Consider the following 18,404-nt stretch of genomic DNA (forward strand, 5'->3'; position numbering starts at 1 on the left):
GGTCACCACTTGGGTCAGATATGGTGTGTAGCAGCTTGAGTCCCCAGTGTGACTCCAGTGAGCTTGACCTTTACTGTTCTATCTAAATAAGGGCAAAACGTCCAAAAAATAATCTCTTTACAGTGAGTGACTGTGCCAGGGGTAGGTAAAACAGCAGATTCGGTCCTGCAGACCTTTAAATAAACTAGTGGGGGTAGTAGTAACGGTCTTTGACTTGCACAATAACCTGGGAAACAAGAGTAAGATGGCACAACGTGATGCAAGAGGATTTGACTTCTGGGAGGACACAATCTTCTTATTCGCATTCTCTCTTGTGTGCGTCCCACCCCGACCCGCTGTAACCCTGTGGTCTGTAATCCACACGCACACGGTTCAGGATGGCGTGTTTGCCAAGAACGCAAACTCGGGTCTAACAAAACAGCGCACAATCCATCGTGTGCTACAGCTAACCTCTGTCATGGAGAGATACAAGAAAAGAGGCGGTCTTGGAAATACACATTCATATTTATTACCATTTAGTATTTACATAGGACTATAGCTCGTTAAGACTTTTTTTGACATAGACTTTTCATTTAAAACATTCATGTTTTCCACAATCTCTTTTTCTTGTCAAAAGAAAAGGTTTTTCATATCCAATAGTAACAACTGTACAAAGCCAGCCTGATAGGTACAATAATTTACTTAAAAACATCTTATTTTCATCAATGCAAATCATGTGACAACAAAACAGTCCCCTCCCCCAAACAGCTGAGCTGAGCAATCACAACTGACTATAGCTCTTTATGTACATGCACTAAAGTGCTAGTATTCAAAAGGCATGCAAATATTTGACCCATATTTATACAACTGCCTTCGAAATATGCATAAGGTTATTATGTTTGTTGTCACCCATCTTCTACATGTCTACAGAGTCAAACATTCATCTCAACGTAAAAATAAAGACGGACACGAGCATCAAAAATGACATCATGTGTCTCCGCTTCAGACCCGGTGAAGCAGAAGTTGTTTTTTTGTTTGTTTGTTTGTTTGCTTCCTTGTTTTTGTTGTCTTTCCTCTCCTTGAAGGTAAACAGAAAAGTAAAGTGAAGCTTTAAAGGCTGGCAAAACAAAAAGAAATTAAAAAAAAGGATTTAAAAAAAGTTTGCATGAATGTTTATGGGACAGCGATGAAGAAAAATAAGAATGCAAACACAGGAGGAGTTTTTACCTGAAAAATAGGTTCAGACACACACACACACACACACACACACACACACACACACACACACACACACACACACACACACACACACGTACGTGGGTGATGGTTAACTCAAGTATACAGGCACCTCTTATGGAAACTTATTTTTCTGTATGTTGTCTTTAAATACAGTACATTCCAGGTTCCTCTTAAAAAAAAAAAAAAAGGTTCTGGTTCCTTGATGGTCAGCTGGTGCTACTGGTTAGATCCCAACCCCTCTCTCAGGCTCCTCTAGAGGGAGTCCATATGTTTGGAGGGGGTTTTCTGAGGTAATGGGTCTGTTTAGGCAGAGGTGGAGGAGGAGGTAGAGGACGGCTTTACGGCGGCTCCTCACCCTCCAGGATGGTCTTCCGGTGTCCCGGCGGCGGGAAGGTGAACCTCCTCTTCGAGCCCTCGCTCCACTTTGGGGAGGAGGAGGGGGAGCGTGCGGCCCAGCGCGAGGGGGGTCGGCGGTTGGCCGGGCGCGCCGGTCTCAGGAAGCAGGAATCCAGAGGCGGAGCCACCGGAGAGCGAGGCAGGTCCTGCCAACGACAAGGAGCTGTCAGAGAGGAGCAACGGGGCGCCTGCAGCCATTTGCCACCGAGGAAAACAGGAAGTGAGGAGATTCATACAGAAAGATGAAGGGGAGCGAGTGAAAGAAAGCGAGCAAAGGTGCTGATGTAGAAGTGACGTGCACATGAAACAAAAATAAGGAGCAATGTAATGAAAGAATTTTAAATGAAAGCCATTTCATGAGGAACTTTTATGTTTTCACTTGTTTCTTACTTTATTCTTGTTGCAGTTTTCTTTCAGTGGATATAAGAACGTCAACCCCTAACATACTGCTCCTAATGCAGTTTTTAGTCTGACCTGTTCTGCCTGCCTTATCTGAAAGGTGCTGATTTAACTTAAAACTAATTTTGTTTGCTTGAAGCTGGAGCAAAAACCAGCAGGTCAACCTTTAAATAACTTAAATAAGTGACAGACGTTTAACCTTCTCACCTAACAGGAATGTGCAATCTGGTGAAAAAGGCAAACAAACCAAGAAAAAAAAAGGTTACATAGTTACTGCAGACATTTAGCTACGGAAGCAGACAAGAGTCAATTTTAGCAGCTGTTTCAACCTTCCCTCTGCCACTTAATAGCACTCAGTTACTCAGGGGACACAGCAGCTAATGACCCACACCTGCAGTGCAAGCGCCTAACATCACTTCATTTGACACATTTTAAAGAAGCTTCTGTTCAGTGATTTGTTATATTTAGCTGGTACACTGGCAAAACACAAATATGAAATCATTGGTATGACAGATATAATTTAAGAATTCTCCGCAATCAAGCATCATAACGTTTGCGTCTCTTAAAAACCGACTGAGAAACTGACAGACACAGTATGGTAGAGACTCATTGAGGGGAAAGTAAGGCCACCTTACTGCCCAGTCTATTTCCAGTCTAATGAGGGCTTTACTTTCCAAACTGAACATTATATTATATTCAGTAAAACTTAAAACCAGCAAATCTAAACTTATCAGAGAAGCATTTACTGGGGTCTTAGAGTACAGGAAGTGGAGGTCTATTTTCCCATAGACTCCTATTCAATGTAACTACTTTTTGCAACTGGAGAAGCCACCCCCTGCTGGCCATTAGAGAGAATACAGGCTTAAGACTTACAGGCTTTATAATGCAGAAAACATATACAGAAACTCTGAAAAAGCCAAATCCACGGTTCAAAGAAATGTCTCAGGTACACTAGAGTAAAAATCAGATGCCAACCTCCACGTGGAAAAAAACAAAAAACCAAAACCAACTGGTTGCCCAGAGGTTGACTATTCTTGTAGGTGACCACTTTCAGTTACGAGGTAACTGCACACAGGTTGCCTGGTAGGAGGCAAGCTGTCTTCAAATAATACATTTGTCCAAATAATTCTACTTGGACTGACTATAGTCGCTCACAGACTTAGCAAAGGTTAGCAAATAACTGCTGTCTACTTTATAAATGTAGACAGATTGCCAACATATTGCAATCACTCTAATTCTGTGACAGGTCTCATGAGGACTTGACTCAGCTGGTTGCCAACTGGTTGTGTTCTGGTCATATTCCTATAATAAAATCAGAGCATTAAATCACTGGATTGTCCAACAGATGGCAAAAGATTTATGATTTTCCACATAAAAAAAAACAAAAACATATAATCTTCTTTCATCTTGACATACAAAAACTGCTTTGAAAATGGCAGCTGACTGCGAGTGGTTGGATACCTGGTCCCCATCTTCAAAGCAACCATTTCAAAGGGAACAATATCACACAAGTTCATTCCACAGAGCTGGCAATGTTATGGTGGCGCTGCGTTCTCAGACCACTGTTTTCCTGAGTATGACTGTGGCATAATTATACCACAATTAGAAGTTTATTAGATTTAATTCAGAATTTTAAACCCTCACACAACCAACTCTGAAGTCATCTCAGTGTTTAAAGAAGTCCTAAACTGCAGATGAATGACCACTTGCGTGCCACAAATCTGCTATCAGAGGTCACTGCAGGTATCAGGTGATAGAAGTCCATAAATACATGCAGTCCATTTGTGCAATTTTGCATTGATTGTAACATCTAAATATTTAAACCTGTTAAGTGCTTAATTGGCAACAAAGCTTTATGCATCTGTCCCCTGGATGAAAACAGAAAGTGTAGAAAAAAAGGCCACAAAAAACTAAAACTATGAGTGAGTTTGTTTTTCCCCCTTCGAGTGAAGTCAGAGAGTGAATCGAGTGAACGATCACACCACTGGCCTGAAATATTAATAGCTCATCTCCAGGCGTTAGATTTCACTTGAAGGATGGAGGACAAGAAGACCGAAAAGCAACAATCTAGTTCGGCTAAAAATACATGACAGTCAGGCTGCGGTGGTGTGAGAAGATGAACTGGAGGAAAAATAACCGGGATGGATGGATGGACACGTGGATGTAGGATGGACAGATGTGCTACACAATCTGCAGCAAGTCCTGCAGAAAAACAGGTCGCAGAGTTTGACAGGAGGCGTCTGCGCCAAACCATCAATAAATCATTAGTTTATGAATACAGCTGATGGGAATACAGACGATACTGCTTGTGCAAGATTTCCCATGTGACGCCAAAGCATCAGATCAAACAATCCCACAAGTCAGGCACCTGTATACAGGAAGTCAGTGTACACGAGCGGATATTAAAAACAGCAAAGTCAACACCTGTACATGGACCACAGCTTCTAAGTTTTTGACCTTAAAAAAAAAGATCCACCTTAAAACCCTCTAGTGCAAGAATAAATAAAAATCAGTTTTAGATCAAATGTATGTCCATAAATTAGCCTGAAGTTATAGTATGACCTAAAATATCATCAGATTTTCACACAAGTTGTACAAGTTGATAAAAAAAAAAGAGCCCAGATAAACAAATTAAATAAAAATCTTAAAGTCTGTCATTTATTTACTGAGGAAAACAGTCAAGTATTTAATATATGTGAGGGGGAAAATTATGTGAACCTTGAAGATAATCAGTAGTTAAAGCTGTTCAGTGGAATACTACCGTAATCAGGTACTCACATCCTGTGTTATCTAAGGAATCTGTCAAAATTTTTACAACTCATTTGTGGACGAGAATCGTGGTACGAGCAAAAGATTCCTGAGGACTTCAGAAAAGAAAAGTTTTTGCTGTTCAACATCTCTAAGGATTTTGAAGTTATTCAGACAGATTGTGTACAAATGGAGGAATGTGAGGAGCATCGTTTCCCTCCACAGGAGAGGCCGACCAACGGTATTACTCAAGGAGCAATACAGCAGTCTGGGAGCCCACAAAGGTTCGTATACATTTGTCACTGATGATATCAGCTGTTGGGACTTGTGTAAAAATATGATGATTATTTGTTATTCTTACTGAGAAATGTAGTAACTTCTTAACACCCCTCTAAATTTAACCAAATGCTGCATTTCCTCTCTTTGTGCCAGGCCTGCTGTAAAGGCTCTGTATTTATATCCATGAAGGCATCTTGTTCAGTGTTCTCCACTTTGTTGGATGTTGCGAAGGAGATTTTTCACCACGGAAAGAATTCTGTGATCATTAGTTTATTTGTCTTTTTAAGAATGTTGATTTGGAAACTTCTGAAGGTATTTTTCACCTCTTCTGTTCCTATACGAGTGGTGACAGGACTGTAGTGAGTGTGATGTACCTTCAAGTGGCGATATAAGCGGCGGTTGTCACAACGAACGCAGTGACTATAAGCCAGGCTTACCAATGGCCACTGTTCTTTCAAAAGCATTTGAGAAATATCAGAAGTTACGACCTGCTAACACTTCGTTCCAACACGACATCTGAAATGACCAATATGACATGGTGAGAATAGACACACTTCCCTGCAGTTTCTAACAGTGGATTTTTTCCTTAAGCATGCACAGTGTACCAGAATATTTAGTTCATTTCTACCAGAAATGACACAAAACCAAGACAGTGCAGAGGAAATGGTGAGTGTTAGCAGCCCGTCTTCATTGGTTAATCTTTGTTAGTCTGAGAGGAAATGGTAAGAAGACGTAAGAAAGCGCTGTGTGGACAAATACGTGAGAAAAAAAAGTACAATATTACAAGAAAACATCACAGTCCGTCTAGCGGTGCACGTAAAAAGGAGGACCTGGTAGAAACACAGTGTTAGAATAATCCAGCAAGGCCTTATGAAGCCCGAACAGACAACAATTGACCTGTGAATGTGTGAAATGTCCAAGAGTCGTCTTTTATGTCATGTTCACTGGCAAACACTTTGGCAGAAATATTAAAATCCACCAGTGATCAAGACGTAAGCCGAAGACTCTTTGGGTTACATGAATTTAAGGACCATACCAGTGTTTTTGCATGACTTCTTTTCCCCCCAATCAGTGGCAAATAGCAGATATTTTATGTTACCACTATACTATTTAGCTTTTATATTTAAGTGTGACGAGCTACTCGCTGAAGCTTGAATTTTTCTTTAGATACATACTGCAGTAAAAATCCAGCACAGAGAGCAGAAACTGTGTAATAAATCTAATCTCATTTTTATGTCTGCAAAGGTTTTATGAAATGTGTTTACTTCTTGTTTTACAGCAGGATTACTCAAAAGGTAATGAATAGATTTGCAAGCACTCATTTTTACACCTTTGTTGATCCAGGAAGTTTTTCTGGAAGGATTCTTTACTATTCTGAGGCAAAAATGGGCATTGTGCATCAAATCTTCACAAAAACAGTGAGCTTCAGATGGGATTCTGTGTGGTTTGAGTGAAGGTGCTGACTGGACAGAGTGCGCAGAAGGATGCACACACATGAAAATTACTTCAGGACTATTAGCTGTGCTTTTCAGACGTGGGCTCAATTGGACATTGCACGGATAGGATGTGTAATCCAACCTCCCAACTAATGTCCGATTCAAATGCATCAGAAATGCATTTTCTCACATGCACCTCAACCGAATAGTGTCTAGAAAAGTTTAGGGCTGTAGTGTATGTCTGAAATTGTCTTTATAAACAAAGCGGGAGGGCTAATAGTTTAAAACTGAGGAAGTTATGTGTACCAAAATGCACAAACTGCCCGAATGGCTACCAAAACATAAAAAGAAGACACTCAGATTATACACACACAGAAGGAGTGTGATTTCATTCTCTGCAAAAGATTATTCTTTAAGTGCTAAATATAGAGGTAAGAATCTGTAAGGTCACTTGTATGAAGAGTTAGCAACATAGTTGCTGCTCTGGCTGCTTTTGCTGCAGTGGAACTCACTGATTTGTGCTGCTTAATAAACCCCATCTCTCACTTTATGCAAGTCACTTAAACGTGTTTGTTTTATACAGTACAAAGAGAGATTTTTATTAAAATTTTGATAAGCCAAGAACATATAGTATGGTGTTAGTTACAATAGTGGATGGGAATCATGGGTAATGTTCTGCAGCATGCAAAAACACCGGCATGGCCCTTTACAAAAAATTGATGATCCACCAAAAAATATGAGCATGCACTCATTAACTGGGAGAAACAGATGCATGGCCGTCGCACGACTTTTGACACCACTCCAATGGCTTCACACACTGTCACTGTGCTATCCTGTGAAGCATGCATTAATGAAGAGGGGGGAGGTGGGGGGGGGGGGCTGAGGTCTGCGGGGCGTGAGGTTCCTGTGGTTGGTGAACCCACCGCCAGAGGTCATAGAGGCAAAGTAGGAGGAGGAAGAGGAACTTACATCACGGAGACTAGCAGATTTAGAGTCCCCAAGGAGTTGTTAGTATGACAGTGTGGTTCTGGATCAGAGCACAGAGGACAGGGAGGAGGAGATAAAGCCCAGAGGGGAGGAAAGAGGGAGGGGAGGAGAAGGAGGAAAGATAGAGCGGGAAATGTTAATTGGTAAAAATCAAGCAAAGGGGAAGAGATCAAAGAAAAGTCAGGTATGTCGAAGGCAGAAGGCAGAAATAAGGCGGACCACCCAATAAACACACACACAGCTTCACTTAAAACCTGGAACTTCTGAAAGGGGAGGAGGGGGGCAGGCCTAGAGACTGGTTGGCAACCACCTGGCAACCACTGGTTGCTAGGGAGTGGTTGCCTGCTGTTGTTAGGTGAAGTTGGTTGCAAAGTGGTATACATCAAAAACCTCCTTTCTATTTCTTTAGTTGCTAAGAAAGTCCCCACTCACAAACTACCCACTAAGTGCTCATGAAGAGTGAACATGAAAGCAAGAGTGCAAAGTTAGAACTAGAAACTGAGACCATTTACTTTCAAAGTAAAGGTTGCACCTTTTTCAGCAGCAAGGCACAAGTTTTACTTTGAAGGTGAAAGGTCTCCACAACTTTTCAGGGTTCATTGAAACTTGATGGTTACCTAGCAAGTTGGTGTCTTTAGTGCACATTGTGGGTGAGTCATGGCAATCTGACAAGCAAAGGAATCACAAGGTTTTTGGTGCGGCACCCTCTTTGTGACCAGTTTAACCTACCTACAGCCAGCAGCAAATCTGGAAAGCACAAGAATGCACGGCAACATTTAGGCTGGGAGCACCTTGTTAGTTTGGCAGTGTCATGGTTACGGTCCAACTTCACCACTCGCAGCCCAGAGAGTCAGTTTTATTGCTAACTGTGACTAGAATAGATATTAAAAGCTTACATCTTTAAAAAAAACTCACAAAATATATTTCTTCAAAATAAAGAAAGAGGAATAGAAAAGAAATGTGTGAAATTGAGCATTAAAGAGCAGCCTGGATTACTTCCAAACTGTCCTTAACAGTTAAAACTTTGGGTATAATTAATATGAGCATCTACCAGTGTAACGGTACATGGCTGAAAATAAGGAAAAGCATAAAAGGTCCTTTTCAAACTCATAAGCTCCTCAAGTAATTGATCGAAATGGCCACATTTGTGCAACAGTCACCAGCAGCTATGATACTGGTGTAAGTAACAGTGGTGAGAGTGAGTAAGCTTTAGCTACACCCAAATTTATCGGGTTCACCAAAGCCACACATTCATATCAGCTTATTTACTGCTACCTTTTATTAATTACAAGACAAAGGCTGCATTAAGACACAAGGTTTGCTCCATACTGCCCGCCACTTCAAGAAATAAAAAGTATTTTCTGTGAGTTTGTTCTTACACCAAGACACCAAAACGAAATCTACATTCATACCTCTTCTAAAAAATTGACATAACGCGTGGTTACGCACCATCGCAATCCATTACTTTCGTGCTATTATCATGCTGTAATCATTATCCACAGAGTCACAGTTTTGTTTCATGAATGATCGCACGCTCCAGTGCCATTCATAAAGTCACATATCAGACTCTAATCTTCGTTGCTCCTGCACATCAGTGAACAGCAGTAGGTGAACTCTTGATGTTATTAACCAGCATATGTGCGATTATGTTGCTCCCTGTACATGTACACAATTTCAAATATACAACTGGTCTGGGGAACACAGATTTTTTTTTTGTACAGCTGTAATGCAGCATGACCTGCTTTTCATAGGTTTTAATCGGTTTATGGAGAGCCAAATATGAGGCGTGCCGGCAGATACTGTAATTATTTCATTCAGCACATATATTAATTAATTAAAAGTCTGTCACATTTTTTTCACGGGTCAGAGAAATGGGTGGTGAAAACAGCCTGAACTGATTTCATCGAGTGAAGTTAGCGCTTTCCCAGGTTTATTTTGGTACGCGGGGGCGGGGATCCAACTCCCTTAAAAACCGGAGCCACTTAAAATTCTGCTTGAACACTTGATTGGAAGGCGCTGCTAATGATTAATTAAGGAACTGTGCAATAGTGATCCCACTCAGATCGCAGTTGTTAGACCATTTATTTCACTTCTCCACTTATCAGAGACATAAATCAGACTTCAGTCGGGCCTCAGTGATGGTTTAAGCACAGAGGTAAAAGCCACACTACAAGGAAGCCACTGCAGCAGAGATGAAAGTACAGAAGAAGAAACCTTCAAGAGTTTCTACATGCAGCGATAAGAGAAAGTTCAGTGTGTTGCAGAGGAGGGTTAGATGTTTTATAACATTACCATTGCATCAGTCAGTGCTTTTGATCTGAGGAAAGAGCATGAACATTTTAGTGATCGTGCACATTTTAAAGGTGAATTCTTGATCATCGTTTGTCTGATTAAACACAGACGTCTTCAGACATTACACGGGAACTCCAAGGCGGTACCATAAGTATCACCGTGTCATAAAACATGGGCCCCACATCACATGAATGATGAAGCGATGAATCCAGTGCATCTGTGTATTTACCTCCATGCATCCTGACTGTCCTCTGTCTGACTCGGTCTGCCTGCTGTTGTCTCTGCCGTGGCTGCTCGGTCCTCCCGCCTGCAGCCTCCTCTCCTCCCTAAAGTTCTGCTCCTGCAGCTTCTTGTTGAGGATGCGGGCTGCGTTTTCAGCCAGCGTGTAGCCCGGCGGGGCCGATAGGTCCTGCCGAATGCTCACCACCTCTGGGTTCTTGTCGCCCTGCGTCTCCACTATTAGCTGCACAGGGCTTGGTGAGCGCCCGCGAGCAGGCCGCAGGCATTCCTGCGCGTTCCTGGGGTCTGCAGACAGAGGCCCGTGAGCGGGGCTCGGCTCAGTGGTGGAGGGTGGCGTGGGGCGGGAGCGACTTGGGGACTTATTAAATTTCTGCATGGTGTCATAGACCACAGGGGTGTGGTCGATTATGTTGAAGAGGCTGGACAGCCCGTCGTTGATGGTAGTGTGCACAGGGCTGTCGCGAGTGGTGGTGGAGCGGGCCCATGCCGACTCGTTGTTCCCTTTCTGGGGCGTTGTGGGCATGGGGGCGCGGCTGTTATTGGGTAGCTCGGTTTTACTGGACGTGGATGGTTTGCGCTGAAGTTTCGGTGAGCCGTACTTTGGGGAGCAGCAGGGTCGCTCGAACTTGCTCTGGACCACAGGAGAGTACTGAACTTTCCTTGTGTTGCGTGATGGGGACGAGATGGGCGTGTTGCCACCTTTTGGGGTGAGGCAGCGGTGGGGGCTGCTGGTCAGGTTCCTCAGCAGGTCTGTCTGCAGACCCACGCTGATGGTTTGGGTGGTCTGAGTCCCTCTTGTGGTGAAACCGTTGGTCTGGCAGGCGGTGTCCCGGACAACAGGCCCCGGTGGAGAGCGGATGGCGTTCCTCACAGAGATGGCCACCTCCTTCATGTCGTCACTCATGTTTCTGGAGAGCTGAAGATCCAGAGAGGATGCATAGCCCACTGTGGGGCAGATAGGAGACTGACTAGGAGAAGTCCTTAGTCCTCCACCCTCCAGAAGGCAAGGCCACCTTGCACTGCTGAACACTTCATCCGGCCCACTGGCACCCACCCCAGCCTCCACTCCTCCCCTTGCTTTGGTCCCCTTTGCATACAGGAAATCGGGATCCTGGGCAGTGGTGTGCTCAGCTGCCCCGGGTCTGGTGGGGCTGTGGAGGATGTGCACCCCGTAGTGCTCCACTCCCACCCCTGCTGCCGCTGCTCCATTGCCTCTCAGCGGGGACTTGTGGCAGTGCTCAGGGCTGCTCAGGGTGCTGGTGGTCAGGGTGGCGCTGGTGGTGAGGAACCAGGAAGCGGGTTGGAATGGACCAGGAACGGCCTCTCCTTCCCGGGCCTCTGTTGATTTGTCTGTCCACACTTCCCGCAACAGTCCCGGACCAGAGGTGGCTGACGGGAAGTCCCAGCCCTTATTGTTGAACTCCTCGATGTACTTGAGATCATCTGGAGACAGAGGCGGGGTGACGTCGTCTTGGCCCTGATCGCCATGACGCGTCTTGTCAGGGAGGAACGGTGAACTGTCCATTAACCGCTGGAAGTCGCTCATGGAGCACACCGACTTGGCTCTGGACACACACACACACACACACAGATCATTAACTACAGCTAAAGTCAAATGTCTCAAACTGATCTTCATAACATCTCCTTTATTTTCCCACAAAAAACCTCCAAAAATCTGTGCCTGCTTTTTTTTTTGCAAAGGAACTCGGTGCGTGTCCGTGTTTAAAAACTTTGTGAATTATTTAACAGCGTAGTGAGCTGGATCTCATCGCTGCCATAAAAGAACAATCACCAGTCTCCCCGTCACTACAAGTCACACTTAACAGAATCAACAGGGCCGATCAGTACGTACGAGCAAGAAACTACTGCTGGAGGCCGGATAATCTGCAGCCAGTCAGACCAGTTATTGGTTAAAAAATTACAGCAGACTTTACAATACTCCAGCTTTTTGAACTCAGTTTAACATAATTCTTTCTCTGGTGGTTACCTGAGCAGACTCCCACCCTCCCTCATCTTGTCTTCTGAGTAAGCAGCAGCATCTTCTCTCTCCGAAATCTCATTTAGGGCCTGAAAGGCAACAGACACAACAGTTAAAACATGTTGAGGGAAGGGGGTTCAGTGCATAACCCTATTTAATCTAAATATTGTGGTATTTTGGCTCACTTGTGCAACACAGTTTAGAGAAGTAAGTGCATCTTCTCCTGGAAACAGACACTGAATGATAAATTTGAAAGAATGATTTGTGCTTCTTACAATTTAATATACTTTTAAATATAACCTCTTAAAATCTAAACTGGTGTTTGTGAATAATGTTTCACACTCTGACCTCATAGCTAAACGAACTAATAAATATAAAACAATGAAAGAAGAAATGAAACACGCGTATTAATGAAGATTACGCTATCAACTAAAATGAAAACATAACATAACTTGTTTTTACCTTTATTTTAGATTAAAATTTACATTAAGATGAATTTTCATTAGTAACAGCTCAAAATCTTTTTTCACTTAGTGTAGCTATCACACACATGCACAAATTTTCCTTTGTCTCTTCAAAGGTCATATTGAACTCATACAGATGTGCGTTACCTCCTTCATACAGGGAAACCTCTTCTCACTCTCCAGTCTGGAGGGTGGAGGGACCTCCGGTCCACTCATGGGGTCCAGAGACAGTGCGTCCAGGAACAGGTTGTCTGCTGAGCCTTTGAGCCCCATCGCAGCCCCCTGCTCCTCCAGAATGGCCTCGGAGTCAGAGTGGGAACGTGTGGGGGGCATCAGGACAGGTGTAGCCGTACAGGGGGAGCGGGGGGTGTGAGGCGACCGGGGAGCCTGGCAGGGACTGTCCTGAGGTGAAAACATCCCTCTGTAGGATGTGCTGCCATCTTTAACGTCAGAGCCCTCACCTCGCCGAGAGTTAAGTTCCCTCTGCATCTGCATGAAGTACGACACATGTGCTGGATAAGAGTCTGGGAGCTTATTACCTGTAAATGCAGCGAGCACAGTCATCAAACATAATAAAACTGTAATTACTAAATGTGTCAGGACAATTTTAAACAAATATATGAGCGGAATAAATATGCGAAAAAGGTTTGAGTTGTGTCTCTTTCCTGATGCTCCTTTTTCAGACGGACAGCGTTAAGCGTATATTCATGATGTGCTGATCTCATTATTTTAATTTTATTTTTTAATGCAAAAATTAAATTTTTACCACGTGACACATTTTATGTGTTCTCTTTTATTCTTATTGCTGTCAAGGTGGTCAAATAAGTTTATGGGATAATAAAATCCAATTAAGAAGCTAATCAAAAAGAACAGCTTGATATTTTGGAAAACACTCAATGAAGAATGACACTAAGTTTGTACAAAGGTATAAAAAAAGCAATCTGACTTTTTACTCTATGTATGCTAAGCTAATCAGCTGCTAGTGAAAGTGGCACATTTGCCATAATGAATCTTGAGGTCGATGATTAAGAATTTAAAAAGCTCTACAGCTTTATATCAGATAATATACAAGTTTTTTTTCCTTTTCATGCGCAGCAAACAGATTTTTATTTGACATCAAGTTCCCTTAAAATTAATTTTGAAGAGTGATCTTTAGACACACCTCTCTCTGAGACATGAAACATTGCCACTGCATGGTTTTAACCAAACTCATCCATTCACCCTACTGGCTGCTTCACAGGTCTAGCACTATAAAGCATGCAAAACCTCTTATGTGGTCCTGCAGTCAAGGGAAGTGTGCAAAAAAGCTCCCATTTTAAAATGCACAACTTTAGTGCAGAAAGTTGTCCGATCACATGTTAGTGCACTCGCAGTGCTGGACCCGTGCCTGGATACAAGGGAGGGTTTCATCAGAAAGGCTACATCTGTACATGGATGCAGCTTGTCTGCCATTATTAGTTGATAGTACACAGCACTCAACTCTCTCATTAAATCTAGCTCAAAAAACAAAAAAAACAAAAAAACAAAAAACAGAAAAAAAGCCAACCCAGTGATGCTATGATGCCTAAATCGAGGCTCCAAAATGGGAATTCCCATTAAAGTGTATCTATCCTTTAATTTAGCTTCTTCTGCTCCTTTTAGGGGTCACCTCCCTCTCACCCTGTCCCTAGCATCCCTCTGTCACACCAACACTCCTTACCACCTTCACTACCTCTGCTCCTTGCACATGTACATCTCCATCTGTGTTCTTCTCATTCACAACCATGTATTCTCTGATGACTTCACTCCTCTTCTTTCCAGTACATAGCTCCACCTCTCTCTTTTTTTTTTTTACATTATCCATTTCTGTTAAGCAGAGGAGGCATTTTACCACACACGCGCTATATTCTTGTGCTCTGTTACTCCAATGTGACTCGCTCAGTAATCCACCTGCAGCACTTGAGGTTAAGCACCTTGTTCCTGGCTTGAAGTTTAAGGAAGAACAGCCACATTTCTCATTCACTTTCAGCCTGCCAGTCTGAGCAGTTCAGTGGATGACCTGCGCTTTATAGTTTCCTGCAACATTGCTGAATAATGCATTTCCATTCAGAGGTGCATCAGCAGTTTTTTCCCCCTCTCTGAGCTGGAAAGCGTAAACTATATTCAGAGAGGTGTATTCCTGTCCCCTGGTCTGAATGATAATACGCTCACACACACATCATATTAATCAGTGTGTAGTTCTACTTCCTGCCCTGAACATCAAAACGCAAAAAAGTGCAATGCTACAGCTCGTCTAATTAAATCGCACAAAGGACATAAATTATTCAGTTATGCTCAATTATTGCATCTACTATAATCGCCCTGAGTCCTTTGTCTGGGTTTCTTTCTCTCATACCTTTTTTAAAACACTGATGCAGCAAAAGAAATGCATAAAAAAATCTATTAGCTATAATTTTGTTGATTGTCTCCCCTTAAAACTTTATTTCTAAAAAGTTTTAAGTAGCTTTAGTTTTTCCCTCTTTATCTCTGATGTCTCAGGTCTAAGACTCGTGCAAAAGACATTCAGAGCTCACAGAGATTAAATAAAGATTATACGCTGCCATCTTTGCCAAGTCTCCCTCACAAAAGAGGGATATTAGGCAACCTCAGATAAACTTTAAGAACTTCTGTCTAGTCATCTTTGTTGGGCAGAAATGCCAGGACTCGGATGAATGCAATGATCATAATATAAAAATATGGCAAAATTATTTTTAAAAAAAAATATTGCGTCATGTTTTCTATATCAAAGCACAGAAAGCAGTAACGTGACGACGTGCTACAAAAAAAATGATACAAGACCGTCTCTCAAATATGAAGATTTAAAGCTTTTCTCTGTTTTATATCAATGTTTAAAAGGAATATTTTGGTTTTTTGCCTGTGAACAAGAGAAAACACGTCTATAAAATGGCAATAACTGTGAAAAATGTTTTGGCTATTTGTAAGAGTTAAGAATTGAGTTTTCTTTTAACTTACTTACTGGTCAATAAACTGAACTGCTGATCAGTTATCAGGAAAGTTCAATCCCAGAATGAAACCTGCAACTTCTACTGTTGTTTCTTGATAACGTTCAGCAGGAGGAGCTGCTGAAGTTGTCATGGAGCTGTAAATCTTCACATTTATTTTAGGAAATTGTAGTCCAGTTTAAAGTTAATTTCAAACCTTGTAAACAGATGCATCCAATGATTACATTACAGCAAAGACCTCAGATTGAGTCAAATCTTGCCAAATCTTTCCTTCTTTGCCATTATTACCACTACTATTCTGTCTGTTTTTACTCCCGCCCTTCTCTCACCCTCTCCATCTTCCGGTGGAGCTCCCGCATACTGCTGTCCCACTCCTGCCGCTCCCTCTCGAAGTGCTCCAGGAGATCAACCCTCTCCCGGTTCCACCTCTTCTCTCCGTGCTGCAGCTTCCAGCGCAGGTCCAGCGACGTGTTGTGGCTCTCGGCAAGCAGACGACGATGCTCCTCGCGCTCCAGCTTCAGGGCCCACTCGGTGTCTGCAGCTGGCTCCCCTTCGCCTCCCTGCGCTTCACCTCGCACCTTACCTTGCTCCTCCTCCTCCAGCTGGTCGAAGATGAGACACAAATATTGAAAAGAGACGATAAATAAAAAACACAGAAAAAGAGAAAATACCAGAGAATAGTAAAAGTCTCTGCAGTGGCAGTTTGCTGTTAACCTTTTAATAGAATTTCTGTTTAATTTGGCTTTAACGTTATTAACATGAAGGCAAAACACTTATTATTACAAAACCATCCTACTGTTTTGTAATTTCTGTGAAAGACTGCTTTAATTTTAGAGCACAACATTTGTAAATAGAAAGTTTTCAGACAATTAAAAGATCTTCTTCCAAACTTTCTGTCAGTTCAGTAACATACAAACGTGAGTGCAGCCAAGCAGGTCACCAAACCACAAAATAATAAATCAATGTCAAAACAGAACAGAAAAACGAATGAAAAGGCGTTGGCTGAAACAAACGCTCACTCTCACACTACGAAAGATCGACACGTGCGGACGAGCCAACAATTAAACGGCTCACTGGGACTGATCGGTGTCATTTTGCAATGCTGAAAATCACAGTGTTATGCCAGCAGCAGCATACGTGTTAGATGAAGATGTAAACAGACGCTGTAGTCTTTAATAAGTAAGAGAAAACTTTTACAATGCAAATTTTTGTTTGAATCCTAATTAACAAAGGAAGATTTTAGGCATGACGTTGGTTCAAAGAGCAGCTTGAAGAAATATACTCTCAAATAAAAGAGTAGTCGATAAAAACCTTTGGGAAATTTAAGAGAATCAATATCACTTTCAGGCTTCTATTATACATACTTGTAGCCAGAAGATGGTTCGCTTAGCTTAGAATAAAACTGAAAATATAGGGAATGTAGGTTGGTCCTGAGAGCTCAGAGCTCAGTGCATTTCAAATTGAAAAAAATGAAACAAAAGCAAATTAAGAACTCTTTACCACATCTTCCTACAGGACAAAAATAAATAAAATTAAACAAAACAACTATATTGTCATATTTTCAGTGCTCCCTAGAAACATTTTACTCTTGTATGTATCAAAAAAAAAAACTGACGACAGTCTTCTCTAACTTTATATTCCTTGTGTTTTGTCCGTTTACTCGGCCTGTAGCCGTATTCAACAGCCTGTTATCAAAGTTCTGCTGAACTGAGGGTGAAAGTCACCAAACACAGAAGTTAAAAAAAAGGACGAGGCAGAGAGAAAAATAAAAGCAGCAGAAGGCCTTTCACTTTTCTCTCACTGCACTGCTGCTCTGGGTCCCTCTCCAAAGCATTGCTGCTCACTCACCTAATCAACACAACAAAGCAGCACGGTTCTAGTGCCGGTCCAACTGTTCCCACTTTTCACGCTGAACTCTTTATCGTTACACAATTACTGTGCAGACATGCAGGTGAGAATGATCTTCTTTTATAACTTAAGGGCCAAATAAAAGGGTAAAATGGCACGATAAGCGATAAAAACCATCCACTTTATTGCCCAGGTGAGGCTGGAGCCTAACCCAGCTGTCACGGATCGAGAGGTGGGGGTATCCCCCAGACAGGTCACAGGTCTGAGGGGGGTCCAATCAATCAGTCACTCTCACCTTCACACTTACATTCAATTTAGAATTGCTAACTAACCTACCACACAGGAACAAGGTGGAACAAGCAAACACCACACCTGGATCTGAACCAAGGACCTTCTTGCTGCTAGGTGACTTTTTCCCAACTTAAAACCAGTTCAAATTAATTAAAATGAATTGAATCTCTGCTGTACACAGCGAAATGACAAGAGAGGATGACAAAGTGGTTATTCTGCAGCAGGCAGAGACAGTTCAAACCTGAATTTATATGTCTAACCACACAAAAGCGGGGAGGGGGGGAGGAAGAAGAAGGGAATCAGACATTCTGCAGATTCTTCAAAGCTGCAGAACAACGAGAGGGAAGCTTCTCTTTCTGCAGAGCAGAGCTTTGTAGTCTTCAGACAGGCTTTCATTCCAAGACATAATGATACAAAGTAGAGTCTGCAGCAGGAGAGTCGTGCACACGGACCTCCTCAAACACGAGCTTCCGTTCTCTCATTCACAAATATTTGCCTTGTAGGTTTATCTGTTAAACCTGCCTAATTTGACACCGGAGGAGACGATGAGTACACTTAGAGCTGCTGAATGAATGCTATAAGTCAGACTCTGCGGTATTATTAATACAGACAGCTCTGTAGGGGCGAGCAGGTGGCCAGACCAGAGCATGAAACAGGAGGCAGCGTAAGCAATAACATAATCACTGGTTATGTCCACAGGTGAGAGCAATTTCCAATTCTAGTCTGGTCTACTGGGATGTATAATAATCCTGAATGAGAAGTATATTTCTAAAGTCCTAATAAGTGAAGCAAGTAAAGAACTCTGCACAGTTATCAGAGCAAATAAGTACATTAGTTCCCATTGTGG

At 42.4% G+C, this 18,404-nt stretch overlaps 1 protein-coding gene across 5 annotated transcripts in view; it reads right to left on the reverse strand.

The window, feature by feature from the left end:
• Positions 1–485: 485 nt before the first annotated feature.
• Positions 486–18,404, reverse strand: part of mtcl1 (microtubule crosslinking factor 1) — a 77,184-nt gene continuing 59,265 nt past the window's right edge. For 3 of the 5 annotated variants that reach the window (XM_084911763.1, XM_084911762.1, XM_084911761.1), the window contains 5 exons: positions 15,748–16,020; positions 12,585–12,926; positions 11,983–12,062; positions 9,985–11,560; positions 486–1,760 (listed from right to left, as the gene is read on the reverse strand). In XM_084911763.1, coding sequence (XP_084767889.1) covers positions 1,557–1,760; positions 9,985–11,560; positions 11,983–12,062; positions 12,585–12,926; positions 15,748–16,020 — 2,475 coding nt within the window. In that variant the 3' untranslated portion in view covers positions 486–1,556. Of the gene's footprint in view, positions 1,761–2,988; positions 7,504–9,984; positions 11,561–11,982; positions 12,063–12,584; positions 12,927–15,747; positions 16,021–18,404 lie in introns of those variants that run through there. The other 2 variants (XM_084911764.1, XM_084911765.1) reach the window with 2 other exon arrangements.

This window comes from Perissodus microlepis, chromosome 18, assembly GCF_051167445.1.
Source record: "Perissodus microlepis isolate ML-2025 ecotype Zambia chromosome 18, ASM5116744v1, whole genome shotgun sequence".
Lineage (NCBI taxonomy): Eukaryota > Metazoa > Chordata > Actinopteri > Cichliformes > Cichlidae > Perissodus > Perissodus microlepis.